The 22,537-nt window shown below is 41.3% G+C and overlaps 1 protein-coding gene across 10 annotated transcripts in view; it reads left to right on the plus strand.

Moving 5' to 3' along the window:
* Positions 1-1,438: 1,438 nt before the first annotated feature.
* GOLGA4 (golgin A4) overlaps positions 1,439-22,537 on the plus strand; it is a 124,402-nt gene continuing 103,303 nt past the window's right edge. For 8 of the 10 annotated variants that reach the window (XR_016394679.1, XR_016394678.1, XR_016394682.1 and 5 more), the window contains exons 1-3: positions 1,439-1,833; positions 19,245-19,313; positions 21,185-21,274. Coding sequence is in view for 5 of the 10 variants with exons in the window: in XM_089919020.1 (XP_089775146.1) it covers positions 1,762-1,833; positions 19,245-19,313; positions 21,185-21,274 (231 nt within the window). In the remaining 5 variants the exon portion in view is untranslated. The remainder of the gene's footprint in view (positions 1,834-19,244; positions 19,314-21,184; positions 21,275-22,537) is intronic. The other 2 variants (XM_089919022.1, XR_016394681.1) reach the window with 2 other exon arrangements.

The raw sequence follows: 22,537 nt of genomic DNA on the forward strand, positions 1-22,537 counted from the left end.
GTAGCATTCCATGGTATGGAAGTACCACAGTTTGTTTATCCATTCATTGACCTAAGGGCATCTGGGTTTTGATAATTTGTGTCAGATATTCCCTTATAATATCTGTAGAATCTGTGGCAATAAGCCCTCTTTAACTCCTGATATTGATAATTACTGTTTTTCTTTCTATGAGTCTTACTAGGGGCTTACCAATTTTATTAATCTTTTCTAAGAACCAAATTTTAGTCTTGTTGGTTTTTCTCTATTGTCTGTTTTCTATTTCATTGATGTTTTGCTCAGTATCTTTTATTTCATTCCTTCTACTTATTTCGATTTTAGTTTTTTCTTCTTTTCCAAACTTCTTAAGGTGGAAGCTTAGATGATCGATTTTCAATCTTTATTTCCTTTGCAATACAAACACATAATACTATTATTTTCCATGTAAGCACTGCTTTAGCTGAACCTCACAAATTTTGCTATGCTCTGTTCTCATTGTCATTCTTTTAAAATATTTTCTAGTTTCCCTTGTGCTTTGCTTTTTGGCCCATCAACTATTTGGAACTGTGCAGCATAATTTCCAAATATTTGGGGACTTTCTAGATATCTCTGCTATTGATTTCTAATTTAATTACTTTGTGGTCGGAGAACACACTACGTGATATTAAGCTTTTGAAATTAATTGAGACCTGTATTATGAATTAGCACATGGTCTATCTTGGGGAATGTTCTATAAATATTCCAAAAAACCCCCGTGTATTCTGCAGTTGTTGGGTCTTTTCGAAAAAGATCAATTAGGCAAAGTTAGCTGATCCAACTTCTCTATATCCTTACTAATTTTTTTGTCTACTTGTTCTATTAAAGACTGAGAGAGACCCCCAAGGACCTGGCACTTAGAATTAAAGATTTTTGAAGAAATATATGAAAATATACGATTTCTGTGAAATAAAAAATAAAGGCGATGTCCAAAGGCTGAAATCTTACAATATCGGTCAGAAACATCTGGACCCTGGGAGCCCCGTGTCAGGCACTTCTTGAACCCTGGAAGAGTCCAGCAAAGGGAAGAGGGCCCCTCTGGGAAGCAGTAGGAGTACGAGACACTGAAGGCAGAGAATCCTAACCACAAATACTGAACAAAAGTACACTATCCTTCAGAGCCCTCGGCAGGTTCCCTGGGTCCCCTCTTCTCGCACCCCGGACACCCACACATGCGGTTCTTTGCGGCAGAACTGTCAGCCTTGCGGTCCTCAACAGAAGCAGCACCCTCCCCACCAGACTTCGCAGCGCCGAAGCCCCGGTGTGCGTCTGCGTAGCTCGGGATCTGAGGGCATCTATGCACGCAGTGAGCATAAGCAGCGCAAACCCCTGCATCTTCCGGGAGCGACCCTGGAGCGCGCATGTGCGGACCCGATTCCAGCTTGTCCCCTCCGGCACCCCGTAGCACTCCCTCGGCGAGCTCCACGTAGGCCGCGCAGGCGCCTTGGGCACACGCTCACCTGGTGCCGTTGTCGCCGCCGCCGCCGCTGCCGCAGGAGCTGGATGGGGGGCCGAGGCCAACCGGTGGCACCCAGAAGAGAGAGACGCGGCGGCGGCGACGCCGACACCCGCAGGACGAGTGTGCCGACCCGCCCGCGAGGCCAAGGAGGAGAGGCGAGGCCAAGGAGGAGAGGCGAGGCCTGGCCCCCGCGGTCCCTGGTGTAGAGAACCCTCCGTCGCCGCCGCGGCCGGGTCTCTCAGATTACTCGCCCTCAGGTCTCATTCACATTCAGGAACCCGCGTTGCGCCATGTTCAAGAAACTGAAGCAAAAGATCAGCGAGGAGCAGCAGCAGTTCCAGCAGGCGCTGACCTCTACTCTGGTACTATGGCCGCCGCGCTCCCCTAGTTCCCTGACCTTTGACCTCTAACCTGAGGCTTCCCCCCAGACCCTGGACTGGGAAAGAGCTTAGGGCGGTCCAGGTCCTCCGTGACTCCTGACCCGGGTCCCCTATCCTAAAACTCCGTTCTGGTTGGGGGAGGCTGGATTCGTGATACCTGACCTCTGGTAATTTCCCCTAATGCCCATCCCGGTCTGAGAATAAGTGAGAAGGGCTCCGATCTTTCATGATTTTTGACCCATATCGAAGGTTCCACCAACCATCCGAGACCCCAACTCAAGAATGAGGGCGGAATGGGAAAACCAGGGTCCCTTGTAACATCTGATCTCTCGACTGAAGTCCCCTCTCTGATCCCCGACCCGAGATTGAGTACGGAGGGGCCCCTGGCCCGTGACGAAGTCTAATTCCAAACCCTGGTCCAGGGGTGAGGGCCAGGGGTCGAGCCATTCCTGCCCAGGTTCCTTGCAGGAGCATTAGGACCTGAAAGAGGTGGCGGTGTGGCCGGTGTCCAGCGCCCGATGCTGTCACGAGTTAGTCACTTCGCATAACTTGGTTGATCCGGGACGGGCGGAGGGGCTGACACTGCGCGGCCCAGCAGGGCTTGCGCCTGTCCGCAGCTCGGCTCTGCTTCTTCAAGTCTCGTTAATATTTGTTTTTCACGAACGCTGTTGCTTCAGGAAATGACAGTTTTCAGGAAAAAGGGGGCGTGTTAGCAGTGTTAATTTAAAGAAGCAGAAGCAGTTTCCTAAGCAGCTGTGATCGTGTGTTTGGGTGCTGGCAGCACGTGGTCCCTTCAGCAAAGGGGAGGGCGTCTGCTAAATTCCTTCCCAGCCTTTCAGAGTCTCAACAGATGGAGCAAATCTCTCTCTTAACTTTAGAGTTTCTACAAGAAAGGCTGTTTTGACTAATTTGGAGGCATTTCTAAACATCTTTAACATAACATTTATCGTATACAACTTTTAAATATAGCTAACTAATTAACAACTACTAAATCAAACAACTATTGAATTTATTCTGAAACTGTAAATTGAAGTTGTTCTCTAAAAATGTAAAGCTCCCCTAGAGGGAAACAGTGGTTGAGATACATAGGTACATGGTACTGAAAGCTTGCTTGTTCATTCTCCCAAGTGAAACGTAAATAGTGATTAAGATTTCAGTACTAAAATTTTACTTTTCATACCATTTACCACAAGCTTTTAAATTTTACAAAACACCATTGTTTAAGAAACAAAGGAAAAACTAAAAAATGAGGTACAGATGAGGAATGTGGGGAAACAGGCGTGGTAGTGAATGTAAGGGACTCTATACATATCACTGATCCAGGATTCCGCCTCTAGAAATTTATTCTAAGAAAATTTAGGATGTATTAAGCAGTTAGCCACATGTATGTTAACTTCAGTGTTGGTTTTTTTTTTTTTTTTTTGCGGTATGTGGGCCTCTCACTGTTGTGGCCTCTCCCGTTGCGGAGCACAGGCTCCGGACGCGCAGGCTCAGAGGCCATGGCTCACGGGCCCAGCCGCTCCACGGCATGTGGGATCTTCCCGGACCGGAGCACGAACTAGTGTCCCCTGCATCGGCAGGCGGACTCTCAACCACTGCGCCACCAGGGAAGCCCATTCAGTGTTATTTTAATAGGTAAAATCTGGCCCAAAATGTTCAACGCTAGGAAATTGGTTAAACACGTTATATTAGTTATTCCGCAGCCTTAAAAAAATGCCGTCATTTATTAGGTTCTTACTCTATGCTAGGCATTTTGCTTGTATTATTTTGTTTAATTCTCACGTAACTCTACAACTTAGAGAATCTTTCATACATGGAGTGAGGCTCAAAGGGGTTAAGTAACCTGCCTGATGTCACACAGCTAGAGTTAGAGCCTACAGAGACGTAGGCTCTAACTTGTAGTGAAAGACAGATTGAAAAACAGTATGTAGGGGCTTCCTTTGTGGGGAAAGTATGTATATAAGTGTGTATATGTATACACACAGAAATAGTGAAAATAGTTTAAGAATATGCTCCAAGGTGCTCATTCTTTTTCTTATGAAAAAAAGATGAGCTTTAACAAAGGGAGGATGTCTTTAGAATAATAGTAAAAGAGCTAGTTAAAAGATAATATATTAGAGCTCCCAGTTTCTATGGGTTGATGCCTCTGGTGAGACATTGCATGTGGAGCAAATAATATCACCTTGTATACAAAAGATTTAAAACAATCCTCTTTGATAACATATATTTATTTAGAATGCCAGAGTAAATTGTTAGTGATCAACTGCTGATAGACACTTGATTATCTTCTGGTCTTGATCCTCAGCTATTCAGAACCCTTCAAGTTGAGAAGTTCTGGATTTATTTGTTTATTTATTTATTTTGTTTATTTATTTTTGGCTGCATTGTTGCGTGTTGCTGCGCGCGGGCTGTCTCTAGTTGTGGTGAGCGGGGGCTACTCTTCGTTGCGGTGTGCAGGCTTCTCATTGCGGTGGCTTCTCTTGTTGCGGAGCACGGGCCCTAGGCATGTGGGCTTCGGTAGTTGTGGCACCCGGACTCAGTAGTTGTGGCTCACGGGCTTAGTTGCTCTGCAGGATGTGGGACCTTCCCAGACCAGGGATCGAATCCGTGTCTCCTGTGTTGGCAGGCAGATTCTTAACCACTGCACCATCAGGGAAGTCCCGAAGTTCTGGATTATTGTTTTCAGAGTTAAGGATTTCTTTCAAGCATGAATTAAACAAATATTTTTTGATGGGACAGCCCTTTTATAACAGATTACACATATCCTTGTTTTCTCTTGCAAAGGATCCTGAATTTGTATAATATCAATTTCTTCAGTTTTTTTTTTTTTTTTCCGGTACGCGGGCCTCTCACTGCTGTGGCCTCTCCCGTTGCGGAGCATAGGCTCCGGACACGCAGGCCCAGCGGCCATGGCTCACGGGCCCAGCCGCTCTGCGGCATGTGGGATCCTCCCGCACCGGGGCACGAACCCATGTCCCCTGCATCGGCAGGCGGACTCCCAACCACTGCACCACCAGGGAAGCCCATGTCTTCAGTTTTGAGTATGAATTATTTTGTGTTGAAGGCACCATGCCCTCAGGAATTTAATGGTGTGTGAAAGACAATTCCCTTTTACCCACTCAGGAGGATTTGTTTTTGGTCTACTTTTTGTAATTACTTTGTAGTCTCCCTTGCTATCTTCCCAGTGTTGTTCTTCCAACTTCTGAATTGTTTGGGCTTTAAATCAAGACAAGACACTAAACTTCTAAAATTTTGTGTAAAATAAGGACAAGTACCTAAGAGATTCTTTAGTGTATTAACACAAAGTTTGAGACCTTTGTTTTGAGATTTTGGAGGCCTGTGTGTGCATACTTCCTGGTTCTTAGTTTGCTTTCCAGAGGGGAGATTGCCTGATAGGGATGTTTCAAGTAGAGTGAGTTGTCAGGTGTTGATAATTCTGGGATAAATGAACGATTTGCATCATAATATTTGCAGAACTTTCAGTAATAGTAATAGTGTTAGTAACACTATAAGGGTCCCTTAAGTTTTTGAAAGCATTCAATAAAAGACAGCCTTCTGTAGTCCCCAGTCACTTCTCTTTGGTTGGTGCTAAGATTATTTGAACCCTTCTTTTTTTTTTTTTTTTTTTTTTTTTTTTTTGCGGTACGCGGGCCTCTCACCGTTGTGGCCTCTCCCGTTGCGGAGCACAGGCTCCGGACACGCAGGCTCAGCGGCCATGGCTCACAGGCCCAGCCGCTCTGCGGCATGTGGGATCCTCCCAGACCGGGGCATGAACCCACGTCCCCTGCATCGGCAGGCGGACTCTCAACCACTGCACCACCAGGGAAGCCCTAATATATATATATTTTAAGATAGATTTATTATTTATTTATTTTATTTATCTTTGGCTGCGTCGAGTCTTAGTTGCAGCACGCGGGATCTTCGTTGAGGCATGTGGGATCTTTTGTTGCTGCCCACAGCTTCTCTCAAGTTGCGGTGCGCGGGCTACTCTTTAGTTGTGGTGTGCGGGTTTTCTTTTCTCTAGTTGTGGCACGCAGGCTCCAGGGTGCGTGCGCTCTGTAGTTTGCAGCACATGGCTTAGTTGCCCCGCGACATGCTGGATCTTAGTTCTCTGACCAGGGAGCGAACCCGCATCCCCTGCATTGTAAGGTGGATTCTTTACCACTGGACCGCCAGGGAAGTCCCTCCATTTAATATTTTTTTAACAACAAATATCTACTTGGATTTTTAAATTCCTTACAGAATGAATTTGATAAAAATTATTAAAAAGTAATATAGAATACTTTCTAACTTCTTAAGATATATGTAGTGCCGTGAATAAAAATATTTTTTAACATTTTCAGCCTTTTTCAAATATTACTGAAACTTAAAAATTATAAAAAGCACAGGCGCAAATGGACAGTTGTATGATTCCACTTGTATGGGGTACCTAGATTAGTCAGTTTCATAGAGACAAAAAATAGAATGGTGGTTGCCAGGGGCTGGAGAGGGGAGAGGGGAGTGGGGAATTACTGTTTAATAAGAACAGAGTTTCAGCTTGGGAGGATGAAAAAGTTCTGGAGATGGATAGTGGTGATGGTTGCACAACAGTGTAAATATAATTAATACCACTGAACTGTACACCTACAAATGTTTAAAATGGTAACTTTTATGTTATGTATACTTTACCACAATAAAAAAAAATTAAATTAAAAAAAAGTGCAAAATGTCGGACTACCCCAAACCTGCAGAATTATAGCTTTTTTAGAGTGGGGCCTCAAAATGATAGTTTATGTAATAGAAATTTTTTTAAAATTCCACAGACAGCAGAGGGAAGAGTCACTTTCTGAAGGAACATAGGCTTTTTGTAAACGCCACTTGGCAAAATAATTAGCCTCAATCTAAAAAGCGTAACTCCCAGAGAGAATATTTAGATTAGAAAAATCAGAATGTCTTGAATGTTTATAAATCTGTATTTTGACCAGGGAGCATATAGTGGCTATTTGTATTATTTTATATAGAATATACATTAAGTTCTCATGTTTTAAATAATTTAAACAGTCCTTGTTCATGTGATTTAAAAAATCTTTGTGAATCTTGAATAGGGTAAGGGCCATACAAAGTTCTCTCATCTGCTTCTTAGTTTGATAGGAAGGGCTGGAGGAAAAAATTCTAGAGTCTTTGTCTCTGTAGCTTTCAGGATGAATTAACTCAATTTGTTAAACTGTGATGTTCAAAGACCCCAAGACATAGATGCAAATTATACATACCTTAACTTTACATCCCACGGAAGCTGTAGGCAGATTCAAAAGTGCATCCTCCTGGGCCCAGGTGAGAAAGCAGGGCTGGAAACTTTGATGTAGAAATTCAGTTAATGTGTTGATAAAGGTCAGGGCTCTTAAAAGTATAGGATTTTGGCTAACAGCATTTGGTTTCTTCACCTTCTAAACCACAAAATATTAGGAAGATGTTCTCACTTAAACATTTATTTGGCTAGCTATTAAATTCCAGGTTGAAAAGTTTCCCTCAGACCATTGACTGTTTTTCTTCCTTCTAGCATCATGTGTGCTGATGAAAAGTCTAATTCCAAACTTGTTCTTTCTTTATTGGTAGTTAACTTGATCTTTGAATCTTTTCTTTTTCCTTGGTGCTAGAAAATTTCCAGTTTTCTTCTTTTTTTTTAAGTCCCCCTCCTTTTTTTTTTTTTTTTTTTTTTTTTGCGGTATGCGGGCCTCTCACTGTTGTGGCCTCTCCCGTTGCGGAGCACAGGCTCCGGACGCGCAGGCTCAGAGGCCATGGCTCACGGGCCCAGCCGCTCCACGGCATGTGGGATCTTCCCGGACCGGAGCACGAACTAGTGTCCCCTGCATCGGCAGGCGGACTCTCAACCACTGCGCCACCAGGGAAGCCCATTCAGTGTTATTTTAATAGGTAAAATCTGGCCCAAAATGTTCAACGCTAGGAAATTGGTTAAACACGTTATATTAGTTATTCCGCAGCCTTAAAAAAATGCCGTCATTTATTAGGTTCTTACTCTATGCTAGGCATTTTGCTTGTATTATTTTGTTTAATTCTCACGTAACTCTACAACTTAGAGAATCTTTCATACATGGAGTGAGGCTCAAAGGGGTTAAGTAACCTGCCTGATGTCACACAGCTAGAGTTAGAGCCTACAGAGACGTAGGCTCTAACTTGTAGTGAAAGACAGATTGAAAAACAGTGTGTAGGGGCTTCCTTTGTGGGGAAAGTATGTATATAAGTGTGTATATGTATACACACAGAAATAGTGAAAATAGTTTAAGAATATGCTCCAAGGTGCTCATTCTTTTTCTTATGAAAAAAAGATGAGCTTTAACAAAGGGAGGATGTCTTTAGAATAATAGTAAAAGAGCTAGTTAAAAGATAATATATTAGAGCTCCCAGTTTCTATGGGTTGATGCCTCTGGTGAGACATTGCATGTGGAGCAAATAATATCACCTTGTATACAAAAGATTTAAAACAATCCTCTTTGATAACATATATTTATTTAGAATGCCAGAGTAAATTGTTAGTGATCAACTGCTGATAGACACTTGATTATCTTCTGGTCTTGATCCTCAGCTATTCAGAACCCTTCAAGTTGAGAAGTTCTGGATTTATTTGTTTATTTATTTATTTTGTTTATTTATTTTTGGCTGCATTGTTGCGTGTTGCTGCGCGCGGGCTGTCTCTAGTTGTGGTGAGCGGGGGCTACTCTTCGTTGCGGTGTGCAGGCTTCTCATTGCGGTGGCTTCTCTTGTTGCGGAGCACGGGCCCTAGGCATGTGGGCTTCGGTAGTTGTGGCACCCGGACTCAGTAGTTGTGGCTCACGGGCTTAGTTGCTCTGCAGGATGTGGGACCTTCCCAGACCAGGGATCGAATCCGTGTCTCCTGTGTTGGCAGGCAGATTCTTAACCACTGCACCATCAGGGAAGTCCCGAAGTTCTGGATTATTGTTTTCAGAGTTAAGGATTTCTTTCAAGCATGAATTAAACAAATATTTTTTGATGGGACAGCCCTTTTATAACAGATTACACATATCCTTGTTTTCCCTTGCAAAGGATCCTGAATTTGTATAATATCAATTTCTTCAGTTTTTTTTTTTTTTTTCCGGTACGCGGGCCTCTCACTGCTGTGGCCTCTCCCGTTGCGGAGCATAGGCTCCGGACACGCAGGCCCAGCGGCCATGGCTCACGGGCCCAGCCGCTCTGCGGCATGTGGGATCCTCCCGCACCGGGGCACGAACCCATGTCCCCTGCATCGGCAGGCGGACTCCCAACCACTGCACCACCAGGGAAGCCCATGTCTTCAGTTTTGAGTATGAATTATTTTGTGTTGAAGGCACCATGCCCTCAGGAATTTAATGGTGTGTGAAAGACAATTCCCTTTTACCCACTCAGGAGGATTTGTTTTTGGTCTACTTTTTGTAATTACTTTGTAGTCTCCCTTGCTATCTTCCCAGTGTTGTTCTTCCAACTTCTGAATTGTTTGGGCTTTAAATCAAGACAAGACACTAAACTTCTAAAATTTTGTGTAAAATAAGGACAAGTACCTAAGAGATTCTTTAGTGTATTAACACAAAGTTTGAGACCTTTGTTTTGAGATTTTGGAGGCCTGTGTGTGCATACTTCCTGGTTCTTAGTTTGCTTTCCAGAGGGGAGATTGCCTGATAGGGATGTTTCAAGTAGAGTGAGTTGTCAGGTGTTGATAATTCTGGGATAAATGAACGATTTGCATCATAATATTTGCAGAACTTTCAGTAATAGTAATAGTGTTAGTAACACTATAAGGGTCCCTTAAGTTTTTGAAAGCATTCAATAAAAGACAGCCTTCTGTAGTCCCCAGTCACTTCTCTTTGGTTGGTGCTAAGATTATTTGAACCCTTCTTTTTTTTTTTTTTTTTTTTTTTTTTTTTGCGGTACGCGGGCCTCTCACCGTTGTGGCCTCTCCCGTTGCGGAGCACAGGCTCCGGACACGCAGGCTCAGCGGCCATGGCTCACAGGCCCAGCCGCTCTGCGGCATGTGGGATCCTCCCAGACCGGGGCATGAACCCACGTCCCCTGCATCGGCAGGCGGACTCTCAACCACTGCACCACCAGGGAAGCCCTAATATATATATTTTTTAAGATAGATTTATTATTTATTTATTTTATTTATCTTTGGCTGCGTCGAGTCTTAGTTGCAGCACGCGGGATCTTCGTTGAGGCATGTGGGATCTTTTGTTGCTGCCCACAGCTTCTCTCAAGTTGCGGTGCACGGGCTACTCTTTAGTTGTGGTGTGCGGGTTTTCTTTTCTCTAGTTGTGGCACGCAGGCTCCAGGGTGCGTGGGCTCTGTAGTTTGCAGCACATGGCTTAGTTGCCCCGCGACATGCTGGATCTTAGTTCTCTGACCAGGGAGCGAACCCGCATCCCCTGCATTGTAAGGTGGATTCTTTACCACTGGACCGCCAGGGAAGTCCCTCCATTTAATATTTTTTTAACAACAAATATCTACTTGGATTTTTAAATTCCTTACAGAATGAATTTGATAAAAATTATTAAAAAGTAATATAGAATACTTTCTAACTTCTTAAGATATATGTAGTGCCATGAATAAAAATATTTTTTAACATTTTCAGCCTTTTTCAAATATTACTGAAACTTAAAAATTATAAAAAGCACAGGCGCAAATGGACAGTTGTATGATTCCACTTGTATGGGGTACCTAGATTAGTCAGTTTCATAGAGACAAAAAATAGAATGGTGGTTGCCAGGGGCTGGAGAGGGGAGAGGGGAGTGGGGAATTACTGTTTAATAAGAACAGAGTTTCAGCTTGGGAGGATGAAAAAGTTCTGGAGATGGATAGTGGTGATGGTTGCACAACAGTGTAAATATAATTAATACCACTGAACTGTACACCTACAAATGTTTAAAATGGTAACTTTTATGTTATGTATACTTTACCACAATAAAAAAAAATTAAATTAAAAAAAAGTGCAAAATGTCGGACTACCCCAAACCTGCAGAATTATAGCTTTTTTAGAGTGGGGCCTCAAAATGATAGTTTATGTAATAGAAATTTTTTTAAAATTCCACAGACAGCAGAGGGAAGAGTCACTTTCTGAAGGAACATAGGCTTTTTGTAAACGCCACTTGGCAAAATAATTAGCCTCAATCTAAAAAGCGTAACTCCCAGAGAGAATATTTAGATTAGAAAAATCAGAATGTCTTGAATGTTTATAAATCTGTATTTTGACCAGGGAGCATATAGTGGCTATTTGTATTATTTTATATAGAATATACATTAAGTTCTCATGTTTTAAATAATTTAAACAGTCCTTGTTCATGTGATTTAAAAAATCTGTGTGAATCTTGAATAGGGTAAGGGCCATACAAAGTTCTCTCATCTGCTTCTTAGTTTGATAGGAAGGGCTGGAGGAAAAAATTCTAGAGTCTTTGTCTCTGTAGCTTTCAGGATGAATTAACTCAATTTGTTAAACTGTGATGTTCAAAGACCCCAAGACATAGATGCAAATTATACATACCTTAACTTTACATCCCACGGAAGCTGTAGGCAGATTCAAAAGTGCATCCTCCTGGGCCCAGGTGAGAAAGCAGGGCTGGAAACTTTGATGTAGAAATTCAGTTAATGTGTTGATAAAGGTCAGGGCTCTTAAAAGTATAGGATTTTGGCTAACAGCATTTGGTTTCTTCACCTTCTAAACCACAAAATATTAGGAAGATGTTCTCACTTAAACATTTATTTGGCTAGCTATTAAATTCCAGGTTGAAAAGTTTCCCTCAGACCATTGACTGTTTTTCTTCCTTCTAGCATCATGTGTGCTGATGAAAAGTCTAATTCCAAACTTGTTCTTTCTTTATTGGTAGTTAACTTGATCTTTGAATCTTTTCTTTTTCCTTGGTGCTAGAAAATTTCCAGTTTTCTTCTTTTTTTTTAAGTCCCCCTCCTTTTTTTTTTTTTTTTTTTTTTTTTTGCGGTATGCGGGCCTCTCACTGCTGTGGCCTCTCCCATTGCGGAGCACAGGCTCCGGACGCGCAGGCTCAGCGACCATGGCTCACGGGCCCAGCCGCTCTGCGGCATGTGGGATCTTCCCGGACTGGGGCATGAACCCGTGTTCCCTGCATCGGCAGGCGGACTCTCAACCACTGTGCCATCAGGGAAGCCCAGTCCCCCTCCTTTTTTTTTTTTTTTTTTTTTTTTTTTTTGCAGTACGCGGGCCTCTCACTGTTGTGGCCTCTCCTGTTGCCCCCTCCTTTTAAAAAAAAAATATTTATTGATTTATTTATTTACTGGCTGCGTTGGGTCTTCGTTGCTGCACACGGGCTTTCTCTAGTTGCTGCGAGCGGGGTCTACTCTTCGTTGCGGTACATGGGCTTCTCATCACAGTGGCTTCTCTTGTTGCGGAACACGGGCTCTAGGTGTGCGGGCTTCAGTAGTTGTAGCACGCGGACTCAGTAGTTGTGGCTCGCAGGCTCTAGAGCACAGGCTTAGTAGTTGTGGCGCACGGGCTTAGTTGCTCCGCGGCATGTGGGATCTTCCTGGACCAGGGCTCAAACCCATGTCCCCTGCATTGGCAGGCGGATTCTTAACCACTGTGCCACTAGGGAAACCCTAATCATATATTTAATTTCCACAAATAATAACACTAGTCAACACTGGATAGTTAATTTTAGCCACGTGCTTTCTTGGTGCATTGCGTGTATTAACTAAATTAATACATGAAATAATAAAAGGTGTGGATTTGTATTATCCCCATTTTACAGATAAGAAATTGAGGCCTAGAGAGGTTAAATAACTTGTCTGTGGTAGACAGCTAGTACCACACCGCTAAGTGGTAAAGCTGAGATACGAACCCAGACAGTCTTGCTCTAAAGCCCATTCTCTTAACCAGAGTACTATGCTTGTTGCTTTGTTTCAGTTTTTAGTAGCAGCTTGTGTTTTAACGGAAACTAGAGCTTCTCAGAACTCTTGCCGGATAAGTGTTATATATTATACGTACATATATATTTAAGTTCTCTTCCTTGATTTATCTGATTGCTCTGGGTTACTTGTTATACTTGTATTTCTTCATACTTGTCATCGTTTATGTTTTTTCTTTTTTTTTGAGAAAAATGTCTTGTTATTATTGGTTGTTTGTTTATATTTATGAAGACCTGGTGGGTGGTTTATTTCAGTAGCTAACATGGGTTTTCTCTGCTCTTACCTGCTACTCTCCTGTGTCGAGGGCCAGCCAAAACACAGAGAGTCCTGCTTTGAAAGGTGACCATACGATTTAGTATCCAGACATTCTTATGAATGAATGGGGACGCTACTGGCAGTTATCGTGGAACATAAACTGGCATGAACTGGGTGGGACTGGGATTGCCTTGGTCAGACTGGGGTGTACTGTTACTCTGCTGCTTTGTGGTACCAGCCCCTGCTATTGGAGCGCTAACTCCTCCAAGGTGTTCCTCTTTATATTTGGCTGTTACTGTTGGCTGGAGATCTATTTGGGTTGGGGGAGGCTGACGCCACATACCTCTTTGTCTTGCAGACACTTAACACATTGCTGAGAGCAGTAATCTCCCTTTATAGTGTCTAAAACTGTGATTTTTTTTTTTCCTGTTGCAGAAAGTTGCTGCTGCCTCTCCTGCAGAGCTTCTGTGCGTGTTCAGGGTTATGGCTACCTTTGCCCCGATTTTTCCACCAATTTGAATCCTTTTGCCTTTGAGTCTTCAAAAATTTATTTTCTTTTTGCCTGTGGTGTTCTCTCTCTTGTTCTAGAGTGTTAATCTGTCTGCTTTTCTATTTTTTTTTAACCTTTATTTCAATGGCTTTTGGGTTTTGGGGAGGAAGAGAAGTAAACAGTGTTTATTTTTGCATTGTGTTGGACACCCAGTGGACGGTTTAAGTGTGGTGACTCCTGTGCTTAAATTCTTGGAAACTTTTAGGTATTATTTCTTTGATAATTCCCCCCCCTTTGTTTTTTCTCTTCTGTCCTGAAAGTCCAGTTAGTTAGCTTTTGTGCCTTCAGGATAGATTCCCATTTATTATTTTTTACCCTTTATGGTCTATTTTTATTTTTGTATTCTGTTTTTGAGAGTGTGCTTCAATTTAACTCTTCAGTTGAATTTTTTGTTTTATATATTTATTTATTTATTGAAGTATAGTTGATTTACAATGTGTTAGTTTTCTTCAATTGAATTTTAAATTCTGGCTACACTATTTTTAAATTTCCAAAGGCTGTTTCTTATTGTCTTTTGCTTTTTTATAGCATTGCTCTTGACATAGTGATATATCTTTTCTCTCTCTGAGAATAATGGGGATTTTTTTTCTTTTGTTTTCTTTTAATCTTTATTGTGTTAGGGTTTTTAAAAAAAATTTGTTTATTTATTTATTTACTTATTTACTTGGCTGCGCTGGGTCTTAGTTGTGGTGTGCAGGATCTAGTTCCCTGACCAGGGATTGAACCGGGACCCCTGCATTGCGAACGTGGAGTCTTAACCACTGGACCACCAGGGAAGTCCCATGTTTGTTTTTTAGTTTGGGGGTTTTTTTTCTTCTTGTTTTTGGCTTCCTCTTACATTGGAAATTTTCTTTATTGAGTGCTCTGGGCTATCTATTCATATTTAAGGGCTAGGTACTAACAATCTGGTGCTATTTGGAAGTAGCATGTGATTGACACTGGGGCTCACTGGTGGGTGACATGCTGTAAACTGGTTTTATTTTTGGGAGAAATATCTACATGTTGGTAATCAGAGGCCTAGCTGCCAAGTTTCTGGAAGCAGGTCTGAGAAGGACTGCTGGAGGTTCCACTGTTCACTGTGCAGAACATCGCCTAATCCTGCTCTGTTTAGTCATGCACTTTGCCCTTCTCTCCTGTCTTACCGTGCTTGGTTTCACCCAGTTTGAAGCCTCATTGGCTCCAGAAAATAAACCTCTGTTTCTTCAGAGGCTGTGTAAGGTGGGACAGGGGACCTGGGGAATCTTTCAACCAATCTTTCTGGTTTTGATCCTGTCTCATCTTGCTTTATAACTTTAGCTTTAAGTCCTAAGTCTTTTTAGGGTTCTGGGGATGAAAATAGGCTTCTTCTCATCACTATTCCCTTCTCCATGGGGTTGTAGTGGCTGTCCAGCAGTACTGTTACTTTAGTATTCTTTCACTCACATCCAGTATTCTGAAAATTGGTTGAAATTTAACTCTTTGGGAGGGAGAGAAAATAGGAACATATATAGCCAATCTACTATGTTTAACTAGAAGTCTCCTTAAATTACTTTTGAATGAGTGGATTTTGCCATATTAAAGGGCTGTTTTTGAGAGGTAAGCATTTATAACATGAACAGCAGTATTTCATTTCCGGCACTACTATTTAGATGTCAGGATGTGGAAGGTACTTTATTACAGACATAATGGAAAGCTCTAATAATTTTGGTAACTAGTATACAGAGGTTTATGTGAAGCATTAACTCCCAGTTACTTTGGCCATTCCTTTATAGCTGGGATGTCGGATGGATTTGGCAGAGACTTTCAGGAGTGCCGTGGTGAGAAGGAGTCTACGGCTTTGTCCTTGCCATGATTGATTACCATGGGTGTGGGAGGGAGAAGTGAAGCCAGGTGTTTGTTATGCTTGTGTAAGAATAACATATCATCTATTGGGGGCATAACTTGAGAACTGAGTAGTGTCAAAAGGCCTCTAAGCAGCCAAAATTTTAATGTCACTAACTTCACATTCCATAGTTAATGTATGTTGTTCATAAGAATACTTTAAAAAATCCCTCGCTTAGAGCTTCCTTATGCTTATTTTGTCTACAGTTCCAATAAATGTAGTTATCTAGTTTCTAAACTAGTAGCAGGCTAAAATGGACAGAGAAGATATACTACAAGTAGCATATTGACAGGAATGACTAAATTATATTCAATTTCCTTTTATCTTTGGAAACTAGAATTAGTTATTTTCGGAAAGGTGAAACCTGATTTCAGAAAAGTGTAGATTCAAAATGGTTAAACCTCATTGTTATCTCCAAACCCCTTCAGGTATTAGTGAGGTTTAACCATCTTGAATCTATAACTTTAGATAGATATCTATCTAACAATTCAGCTATTTTGAGTAATTCTTTCTATGAAAACTCCCAGATAATAGAGCCCCTTATGGAATAAACTATGATTAACATAGTTTTAACTTTAACGTAGAACTTCCCAGTAATGTGAATGTCCAAAATTTGTGTTTTTGTTATCTTTAGATTTTGTTGTTCAACCTAGAATTAATGCTTTTTAATTTCTGTTTTGTGGTATATTTAAAATATATTAGATATATTTGATGTATTCTAGATTTAATAGTTAGTGGCCACGTTTATCAACATTGTTCTTATACAGACAACATGGTATGATGAAAGCAGTTCAGGTGGGTTGTGGAATCTGTGGATAGGGATCAGCTTTTTTTTTTTTTTTTTTTAAATGAAAGACTAGATTAGGTCAAAATGTGGCATCTTATGTTGTAAAGGTTAAGGTTTCATAAAACTTTTGTTTTAGAAGTGTCTGTGTGAAAAGGATGTTGTTGTTTTACTGTGGGTCCCAGTGAAAAAAATTTCAGAAATAGTGATCCAAAGAATACTGGGGAAGTGGATGAGGGGCTCAGAAGACCTGTTTGCTAACCCAGATCTTGCAGTATGCAACCTGATCAAGCCACATAAGCACTGTGAGCTTCTTACTTTCTTGTCAGGAAATTGGGGATGATAACTGCCCTGCTTACCTTTCAGATTGGTTGTGAGAATCAAAAGAGAAAGTATTTGAAAACATTTGTAATTACAGAACGCTTCTTTATTTAACAGAGCCTGCGAAGGTGCTGTGCTGGTGTTGCATTTGTCTTGAAGGGTAGATGTAGTCTCTGTACCATAGGGTTGAGAGACAGTTACTCCTGGTGTGGTGAGAGTGTGAGAGGATCAGGGTGACATCTGATAGAGTCTTGGTGGGTAATGAAAAGTCATGGTGTTCAAGGCTTATTATTCCTAAAGGTGACTGTACTAGCTTCCTAATGTTGCCTAACACATTACCACAACCTTGCTGCCTAAAAACCCAGTTATTGTTTCACAATCTGTATGTCAGAAGTCTGGCATGACATGACTGGCTTCTCTGCTCAGGGTCTCATAAGACTAAGATCAATTATTGTCCAGACTGTGTTCTCATCTGGAGGTGAGGGTCCTCCTCCATGCTCATGTGGTCGTGGTAGAATTTAGTCCTTTGTGGTTGTAGGACAAAGGTCCTTATTTCTTGCTGGCTGTTGAACGGGACCGCTTTCAGCTCCTAGGGCTGCCCACAGTTCCTTGCCACTTGGCCCCCACATGCCTTTTCTTTCAGGGTAGCAGGAGTACATCTCTCTGCTTTCTGCTGCTGCCTCTGCACTCTGGACCCATTTGAAGGGCTTGTGTGATTAGGTTGGACCCACCCAGACAATTTCCTTTCAATTAACTCACAGTCAACTGGTTAGTAACCTTAAATATACCTGCAGAAACCTTTTTGCTATGTAAGGTAAGATAATCAGGGCAGTGATATCTCATATTCACAAGGTGAGGGTCATTTGGGGTCATCTTCAAATTCTGCATACCACAGTGACTAAAATGGGTTTTTTTATACTGAAGTTGAGGGCTATGGTCAATTAAAATCAGTTAGTTGGCAATAAAAATATAAATTCTGAGCCTGGTTATAGCCATCAGGTTTTTTTGGTAAATAGCCATGAGAAATCTGAAGACAGATTTCTAAGCTATAAGAATTAATTAGACCAAATTTAGTTTGAAGGAATCTAAATCCTTATATATTTTGAAGTGAGAGGATAGCCTGTTAAAGATCCAGGACTTGGGATAAACACTCAAGTACAGTTAGTTTTTTATGCATGTTTTATACTTTACAGTCATATCCATTCCCTCATGTGATCCTTACTTTTGCAACTCCAGAGGAAGACCTACAAGCCATCAGGCCAAACCTTGCCACGTGGTACTACTTTTTGGAGGACAGTGTGTGTTAGAACCTATTCTTTAACTTTATAAACCCCAACATTTGATTTTGCCGGCTTATCCAGAGCTGACGAGGCTCCAATTATGATTAGGCTCACATGAGGCCAAAGTAAAAAGACATAGTGCCACTTAAAAAAATTCACAGTGGAGGTGTACTTTTCAAGTGATTTCAAGGTCCCTGTCTGAAGTAGCCCTGTCCTGGCATCTAGGCATTTGGAAAGCTGAATTATTAACCCCCAAATTTTTTGGATATGATGACATCACAACAGAGAGGGTTAGCTAAGAGCTATATCCTTTAGCCTAGTATTACTTCTGTAATTACTTTCCTAACTTTTTGCCCTCTCAGTGACCCTTTTATTTTATTTATTTATTTTTTGGTCTGTTTTTTAAAATATTTATTTATTTATTTATTTAATTATTTTTTTTTTGCTGCGTCGGGTCTTAGTTGCAGCATGCGGGTTTCTCTCTAGTTGTGGCGCAGGGGCTCCAGAGCATGTGGGCTCTGTAGTTGGGGCACGCGGGCTTAGTTGCCCTGTGGCATGTGGGATCTTAGGTCCCCAACCAGGGACTGAGCCCATGTCCCCTGCATTGGAAGGTAGATTCTTAACCACTGGACCACCAGGGCAGTCCTGGTGGCTCTCTTTTATTAAAGGAGATAATACATACAACCATTTAAAAGTAGATACAAATGGAGTTTCTCCTGGTCATAGTGGTAGCGTTTGAAACATCTACAGCCTTTGAAGCTGGCATGGTTTGAAATTTATGGCTCTAGGTGTGGGAAGGGTTATTGCACTTCCCTCAACTTCAGTGAGAACTGTTTCTGAAGTGCTCTGAATACTTGTGATTTTTGTTTCAGTCCTGGCTAAACGCTGTCCGTGCTTTCCCTTCCCATTTCCTAAGCACAATGTTGGCTTCATACATCTTCTAGACATTTAAAACATTGATAAGCTTCAGCTTTATTTCACATTCACCCATTTTGTTGCTTAAAATTTTAAGGCCTTCCTGTTTCTGTTTTATCTTGATTGAGAAGGGATATCTTATCCCCTAAGGTAACTGCTGCACATACCTAATTCCTTCTGTCACGTTGATTTTTCTGGTTCATCTTTTAGAAGGTATGTGTGTGCTGGAATTCTACGAAGCAGAAAAGGGGTCTATTAATGAATAGTTGGTGACTTACAGAATTTTCAGGAGGGTCTGAAAGTCTGGGCTGATCGCTGTGCTCAGCCACACTTGGGGGGGCTGCACTAATAAGAATGTTGCAGCTGCCTCAGTTTGGCAGCATCGCATCTTGCACTGGACAGCTTTTGTGAACGACTGCATGAAGCTCCGTGTCTCCATGTTCACCAGCTGATGAACTGTATTAATTTTGCATGTCTGTTTTCTCATATTACCCACTTATGACTCAGACTCTCGTGTGGGCATGTTCATTGGTGGAGTTCAGGTCACCTGCCCTAGATGAAAAGAAGACTGGGGTGGTGAGTTTTCTGAGTTCTGACTTACCAGCACTTACAAGAGCTGTTTAGAAAAAAAGGTTATTAAACTTTGTCATGTTTTGTTGATGTTTTCCCCTCCTCCCAATTAATCTGTTCCTTTTGATTTCTGCTTCTGACATAAAAGTCTCTTTCCCATCCAGAGATTATAGAAATAGACTCATATTTTCTCTTATATTTCAATTAAAAATCATTTAAATCTTTAATATAGCTTAAGTATGAAGTGAGGATCTGATTGATATTGCTCCCCCATATGGATGGCCATTTGTCCCAGCACCATTTATTGAACATCTGTCTTGATTAGAAATGTTAGACTTATTGTAAACTGAATATGTATATGTGTGTGTAGAGTGTGTGTATGTGTGTGCAACATTCCTCGTGACCTCTCTGTTCTAGCATAGCCACAGCAGTAGGTACTGACTTGACAGATTAGGGTTGCATTTGTTCATTCAATCATTTATTTAACAAATATTTATTAAATGCCTTTTTAGTTAGTGCTGTACAGACTACAAAAGGGTAAGACATTGAGACATTTCTTTGTGGAGATGAGTTAAGATCTGTCTTGTTATGGGTGATGGGGGGTCTTGAAGTTTTGGTTTTATACTTTTTGGACTGTTTTTAGCTCACCTTAGAGTACACCTCAGACTCCTAGTTTAAATTTGGGGCCCTTTCTCCTGTGGGTTTCTGTATAGGAGTCATGTGTTCCTTTACAGAACAAATGGACTGGCATCTCAGTATTGGGCTATGGTGTGCATGGTGTTCTCAAAGCAAGGCCCTTGACTAGAGAGATGTTTACCTGTGCAGTTCATTATATTGAATATTAGAGCTGGATGGCACTTTAAAGATTGAATTGACAACTTTATTTTATTTTAATTTTTTAATATTTTTGCGGTACGCGGGCCTCTCACTGTTGTGGCCTCTCCTGTTGCGGAGCACAGGCTCCGGACGTGCAGGCCCAGCGGCCATGGCTCATGGGCCTAGCCGCTCCGCAGCATGTGGGATCTTCTCGGACTGGGGCATAAACCCGTGTCCCCTGCATCGGCAGGCGGATTCTCAACCACTGCGCCACCAGGGAAGCCCCGACAACCTTATTTTTTAATGAACTTTTAACTTTGGAATAATTTTGATTTATAGGAAAGTTGCAAAGATAGTACAGAGAGTTTTCATATACTTCTCACCTGGTTTCAGTTTCCCCTAATGTTATCTTCTTTTAAATAAAATTTTATTTATTTTTGGCTACGTTGGGTCCTTGTTGCTGCACGTGGGCTTTCTCTAGTTGCAGTGAGCGGGGGCTACTCTTCTTTGTGGTATGCGGGCTTCTCATTGCGGTGGCTTCTCTTGTTGCGGAGCATGGGCTCTGGGTGTGTGGGCTTCAGTAGTTGTGGCACACAGGCTCAGTAGTTGTGGCTCGTGGGCTCTAGAGCGCAGGCTCAGTAGTTGTGGCGTACAGGCTTAGTTGCTCCGCGGCATGTGGGATCTTCCTGGACCAGGGATTGAACCCATGTCCCCTGCATTGGCAGGAGGATTCTTAACTACTGCGCCACCAGGGAAGTCCTAATGTTATCATCTTATGTTACCATCACGACCTTATTTTTGAGGTTAATTTTAGCCCTCAAAATGTTAATTTAGCTAAGATCATAGTTCTAGTTGGTGGCAGAATCAGACCAAGGACCCAGTAGATAGCCTGGGTCTGCTAGTTGATTATGTTTCAGTTATCCTTTTCTGTTTTTCATGTATTTGCTCTTTTCCTTCCTTTCACTGGGTTCTTTGGGCATGGACTATGAGAAGGACTACTTAGTACATAGTGCGCTCATCAATGTAGTCTTTCTAATTTGTGCAATAATTTTTAAATCTAGGCTTCCTCCAATTCTTCAACGCCAACGAGAACCAGGAGCAGGACGTCTTCATTTACAGAGCAGCTTGATGAAGGTACACCCAATAGAGAGGTAAGTTTGGAATTTCTTCTTCAATAAATCTTTTACAAGAAGCTTATTAATTTAAAATGTAATGCTACTGTTGATAACAAAATGGGAAATTACTTAATTCCTAGGTGTTTTTTTAGTACAATTTTTTTTTCAAATAGTACTGTTGCTTTTGTAAAGTGCGTTTTCTTTGAATATCTTAATTTGAGAGGATAATATACTTTGCCTTTAATATTTGAAATTTTCAGAATGATTTGATAACAATTTATTCAGCATAGCATTATGTGGGGAGAAGTCCTATATTTTCAAGCTAGTGATTGGAAACTGTGAAGTAACTCCTAATTCCATGTGACTTGGAGCTGGCACTATAACTCAGATTAGATTTTTTTCCAACTTTTTTTCTTTCTGTGAAGGATTATAAGAGTCATGCAAGTAAAACATAAGTACACAAATCAGGGTAAAAAGAGGGTAAGAGAAAAAAGGATAAAAAATAAATGCATAAATCAGTGAATTATTATGAAGTGAATCCCTATGTGACCACCACCCAGGTCAAGAAAAGGAACACTACCAGCACTAAAGTGCTGCTTCCCTTCCCCACAGAAGAGCACCATCATCCTGACTTCTTGATATTTGCTTCCTTCTTTTTTTTAAATTAAAAAATTTTTATAGTACCACTTAAGTATGCTTTCTGTTGTAAACCTTATAGTTAAACCTTTGGGTTGTCTAATTTTTGGCTATTATGAATTATGCTACTGTGAACATTCTTGTATATTTCTTTTGCTACACATGTACCAGCATTTCTTTTGCTATGTACTTAGGAGTAGAATCACTGGGTTAAAGGGTATACATAGTTTTACCATTGAAGGTAATGCCCATTATTTTTCAGAATAGTTGTAGAATTTTACCTTCCCACCAGGAGTTTATGAAAGTTCTTGTTGCTCTATACCCTTGCTAGTCTTTAATTTCAGCCATTCTGGTGGGTGTGTAATGTTCTCTTATTGTAGTTTTAATTTGCGTTTCGCTGATGACTAAGATTGATCATTTTTCATCTGTGTACTGATAACTTCTTTTGCGAAGTGCTTACTTAAGTCTCTTGCTCATTTTTCTATTGGTTTATCTTTGTCTTATTGATTTGTAGGAGTTCTTTTTTATATAGTGTGGATAGGAGTTTTTTATTGCATACATGCCTTGCAAATATCTGCTTCCACTCTGTGACTTGCCTTTTACTCTCTTAATGGTGTCTTTTGAACAGAAGTTCTTAGTTTTAATGCATTCCAGTTTATTTTA

This window comes from Delphinapterus leucas, chromosome 10 (genome assembly GCF_059928025.1).
Source record: "Delphinapterus leucas isolate spDelLeu-1000000601 "Yukka" chromosome 10, BTC_Dleu_Yukka2, whole genome shotgun sequence".
Lineage (NCBI taxonomy): Eukaryota > Metazoa > Chordata > Mammalia > Artiodactyla > Monodontidae > Delphinapterus > Delphinapterus leucas.